The sequence below is a fragment of the Chinchilla lanigera genome, unplaced genomic scaffold, assembly GCF_000276665.1.
Source record: "Chinchilla lanigera isolate Chin_1 unplaced genomic scaffold, ChiLan1.0 scaffold00022, whole genome shotgun sequence".
Taxonomy (NCBI): Eukaryota; Metazoa; Chordata; class Mammalia; order Rodentia; family Chinchillidae; genus Chinchilla; species Chinchilla lanigera.
The window spans coordinates 1,436,628-1,441,626 of NW_004955423.1; the positions used below are offsets into that span (position 1 = coordinate 1,436,628).

Genomic DNA, 4,999 nt, shown 5'->3' on the forward strand with positions numbered 1-4,999 from the left:
CCCTGCCGCGAGGAGTGCAGGGAGGAAGAGCGGAGCGGCGGCGCCGGCGTCCCATCTCGCACGCGGCTTTCCGCCCGATTTCGCCCCGGCAGGGATGGGCGACACGATCTGGCTGCCCTTCCCCTTGCTCCTCCTGGTCGCTTTGCGGCTGCCCGGGACGGCCGGCTTCACGCCTTCCTTAGACAGCGACTTTACCTTTACCCTTCCGGCCGGCCAGAAGGAGTGTTTCTACCAGCCCATGCCGCTGAAGGCCTCGCTGGAGATCGAGTACCAAGTAAGTGGGGAGCGTAGCCGCCCGCTTCCTTTAGCCTAGCTGCACCTGGTCGCGCTCGCTGGGGAACTTCTCGAGGACCGGGAAGTGAAGGGGCCGGGGCAGCCGTCCCTTTCCGCGCAGGCGCGCGCGCGAGGCGAGATTTTCCCTGGGGGCCCGGGGACCTGGGACCCAGAAGTTTGCCCGGCCTTAGAATTGACGACTGCCCTCCCTTTTCTCCTTTCGGAAAGAGGCAAAGTCGGTGACTTTACTCTGTTTCTTAATTCATAATTGCTGTTCTACCCAGTCTATGCTCCAGTACTGAGAATTTCACAATACTGGGACTGAAAACACGTTCTTCTTTATCATTGGACGAAGTGATGACACTTTGTTGAGTCACCTCCATTACTTTCGCCCAATTCTGATATTAGAAACCTTCACCATCTTTACTTCAGTTAAGAGTTTCTGAATTGTGGCCATGTAATTATCACTCATTTCGATTTTCAAATATGTTGAAGGTGGCGTTGCCATATTTACTGGTACTTTTCCGTCCTAGTTATAGATCCATTCTTTTCAAATTAAATATAATCAAGTCGTATATTAAAACTTTGTAACTTTTCTTTCACCGGGCATTGTCAGCATTTCCCCGTGTCATTTTCTAGATATGTCCATAATATTCTATTGTAAAGAATTGCATGGGTTTATATAACAAATCGTTGGTGAATTCCTACTATCTTGTTTGGATCTAATTTTTTTATTATTTTTTATTCTTTTTAATGGTCTAATCAATCTAGCATTCTTACATCTGTTAGTCGGAGAAACTTCGTTGAAGATAACATTATGTAATATAGCAACCACTGTTAATTCCTATCATTTTGTTTTGAAACCCTGTATCATTTTTATAGTTTTTGTGTTGTTTTGTTTTTGTCTATGTTGTTATTTTGTTATTTTTTAATTCTCTTTAAAATAAAAAGAATTGCATGGGTTTATACAGTCATTCTGGTAAGGGACAATTTCTTAAAAGACATATGTTTTATGTATTTAGTAGTACTGAGAATTCAGCCCAGGGCCGTCTCACTGAGCTAAATCCCCAGCCCATTTTTAAATTTGATACAGGGTTGCCCAGCTTGGGCTTGAATTTATATCAGCCTCCCAGAGTGCTGGGATAACAGGCCTGTTCCCCACCCCCCAGGCCTCTTTAGTAGACATTAGCTCCATATTGCTAATTTCGACGTTTCCAGGTAGCACTGTTGGTGTGGTTCATCTTCTATTTTTTTCCCAATTATTTTATCATCAGATGTTCATGTTTTGAAGTTAACGGAAAGAATTTCTTGTTAAATGGGTATTACTATACAGAGAGCAAAATTAAAATTAAAAATTGTGTAGAATTTTTATCCAAAGGAACTGTAGACTTAGATTATAGATGCATAAGGTAAGCACAGAAAGTGAAGTATCCAAAAATGACAGTGAGCAAAACTGAGGCTAGAACTTAACCTATCTTTTTTTCTTTTACAACTTAACATTTCTTGATTTTTAGGAGTGTTCAGAAGCTCAGCATTTAAGACCTGGTGGTATGTGGCTGTGTGCTAGAGTCCTTGTTGACCAGGGTTCATCACCAGCAGGGGCTGGGATGGGGGAGGTGTTAAATTACTGAACATTTAATTTTGCCTGGGATTGTGCAAGGAGGAGACAGATACAAGAAGAAGAAATAGCCCTTGTTCTCAAAAATCTTAAGAGGTATTGATTCATACAGCTACTGTGATTTCAATAAAGTATGCTTAAGTTCTGTTAGAAGAAGGCACTTTCTGGGTTTCATAAGATTCCCTAAGAAAATAAAATTAAATCTGAAAAGATGCTTAAATGAGACAATAATGCAACAAATGAGGGGTATTTCAGGAAAAGGAACACAATGAATAGACAAATAATTCTGAAAATATGCAGTGTTTAAGTGTAAGCATATATAGAGTGTATACTAGAAGTACTAAGTGTTTTATTAGATTTTTTTGACACAGGGTCTTGCTTTCTAATTCAGGCTGGCCTTGAATTCATTATGTAGTCCAGGCTGTGCATGGACTCTCAGCAATCCTCCTGCCTCAGGTTCCCAAGTCTTGAGACACCCCGCATCGATTTTTCAGTCTTTAGGAGTAACAGAAAAGGAAACTGAAGAGCCCAAAGACTTGGTCATCTTAGGCATCCATTTAAGCAGATTGCTTGGCATAGGGTAAAGGTACTTTTGTTTATTCTTTTTGTTTGTTTGTTTGTTTTGTTTGTTGTTTGAGACAGGATCTCCCTGCATAGTCCAGACTAGCCTTGAACTCGGAATCCTCCTGCTTCAGCCTCTAGAATGCTAGGATTACATGTGTGTGCCAGAATGATGGGCATTGAAAGGTAGATTTAATGAAATCAAAATTAGAGTTAAGGAAACCACCTAAGTGTTTAGTGAAATCATCTAGAAAAGAAGATAATTTGTATTAATCAAAAATTTGTCAGTATTTACCAACATACTAGGGAAGGAATCCATTATCTATTGATCTCTTGGTTCAGAATTCTGACTTTTACTACTTAAAACTTGTTTGATCTTGAACGAGTTACTTCTTACTTGTAGAGATAATAGTAACTACCTAATGTAGTCTATTTGAAACAGCGAGTTAATAGATGCTCAAAGACCATTCGGTGGATATTATTTATACATTTATATCTCTGCAATTATATAGAATACTTTAGCCTTAGTATTTATTTTATTAGTACATATGTACAGTACATAATGATCCCATCCCATGGGCGGAATTCGTACATGTATATAACACATCTTAATTCTGTTTTTGTAATCCCCTTCCCCGCTTTTCCTTCCCTTTTCCATCTCTTTGACCCCTTACCCTTTATAAAAGATGTATCTCACTACTTGCTACTATCTATTAATCGTTTTACTCGTAATTTGTGTTTTGCATTTCTTATATAAAAGAAACCGTGCAGTATTATCCATTTTCCTACAAGTTTATCCTTCTTGATAGCAGAGTAGTATTCTATTGTGCATAAATACTACATTTTTAATCCCATTCATCTTTCAGTGGACATTAGGCCACCAGCAAGATTTAGCTATTGTGAATTGTGCTTCTGTAAACATGGGTATGTATCACTGTAATATGATGTCTTTAACTCTTTCTGGAAGACACCTAGAAGGGGCATAGCTAGATCAAATGGAATTTCTTGTTTTAGTTTTTTTAAGGAATCTCTATACTGATTTCCATGATGATTGTACCAGTTTACATTCCCACCAGTGATGTAGAAGGAACCCCCCCACCTCATCAGCATTTGTAGTTATCTGATGTCTTGATGATAGCCATTCTTCCTGGAGTAAAATGGCATCTCTGTGTTTAAATTTGCATTTCTCTAATAGCCAAAAATGTTGAACATGTACTGTATTTTTTGGCCATTTGTATTAGCCATTTGTATTTCTTCTTCTGAGAAGTATCTGTTCATTGCAGTTGCCCATTTTTCTTACTCATCTTTATATATTCTAAATATTAGTCTTCTGTCTAAATAGCTGGCAAAAATGTTCTCCCATCCTGTAGGTTGTCTTTCCTCTCTATTCATTATTTCCTTTGCTGTGCAGAAACTTTTTAATTTTGTATGACCCTAGAATACTTTACCTTTATAGTTTGCATTTTTAGTCACTCTTAAGTGATATCTGTTCCTCCAGTGCATTCTTCCTACACTTGTTTTGATTAGAGATAAATAAAGTCATGTCATTTAATATCTTCAGTCTTATTATTAGAGGGATTTGTAGGATAATGATCATCTTCAACCCTTTTATTTACATTTTCTAACCCCATGATTAATTTTTCTATGACTGCCTGTCTTAAAGTTAGTGTAGAAGTGGAGGAAAATGTTCCTGCTGTCCCCTGAACTTACACTGAAATGAACAGACAGTAGGCAGATCAATAGGAGAAAAGGTAAAACAAATTTATGTGCTCACGGTTTTACATAACACAAGAGCCTTCAGCTTAAAGTCCCAAAATTAAAGCACAGGGAAGAGTATCTGTATTTACCCACAGGGTAAATATCTGTATTTCTGTTTAGGTTTAATGAAGTGTGGGTGACCCTGTAGAAATATAATTGAACAAAATGGGTATGATCTCATAGAAATAGACTGAAAGGGGAAACCCAGCAAGGCCTCACTATTAGATTCTTCTTGGCCTCTATAAAGCATTTCTTCCTTTTGGGGATGGAGCAGAGTCCAAAACTGTTGTACAGATTCAGTGCAATCCCAATTAAAATACCATTAGTATACCTTACAGATCTACCGAAAACATTCCTAAAATTCATCTGGAACCATAAGAGACCTAGAATAGCAAAGCAATCCTGGGTAACAAAGATGAGGCAAGAGGTATCACAATCCCCAATCTGAAATTATACTACCAAGCTTCTGTGATAAAATCAGCATAGTACTGGCAAAAAAAACAGACCTGAAGATCAATGGAGCAGACTAGATGCAGACAAAACCACAAAGACACTCAGCCACCTTATTTTTAATTTTTTTTATTTTAAGAGTAAAAGAAGGATAACATAATAATAGGGGGGGCTTACCAAATTACAGACAAAGTGGTAGGAAATTGTCAATGGTTATTGTTTTACATATTGTTATCTACAAGATAGTTTCTCAGGAAAACAGACAAATGATAGTGAGTTACAGACAAAAGAGGTAGGAGATTATCAATAGTTGTTGTACGATACTTAGGTATCTTCAAA

General features: G+C 38.2%; 1 protein-coding gene across 2 annotated transcripts in view; it reads left to right on the top strand.

Moving 5' to 3' along the window:
* Window positions 1-4,999, top strand: part of Tmed5 (transmembrane p24 trafficking protein 5) — a 20,343-nt gene continuing 15,344 nt past the window's right edge. For both annotated transcript variants that reach the window (XM_005385018.2, XM_005385019.2), the window contains exon 1: window positions 1-274. In XM_005385018.2, coding sequence (XP_005385075.1) covers window positions 95-274 — 180 coding nt within the window. In that variant the 5' untranslated portion in view covers window positions 1-94. The remainder of the gene's footprint in view (window positions 275-4,999) is intronic.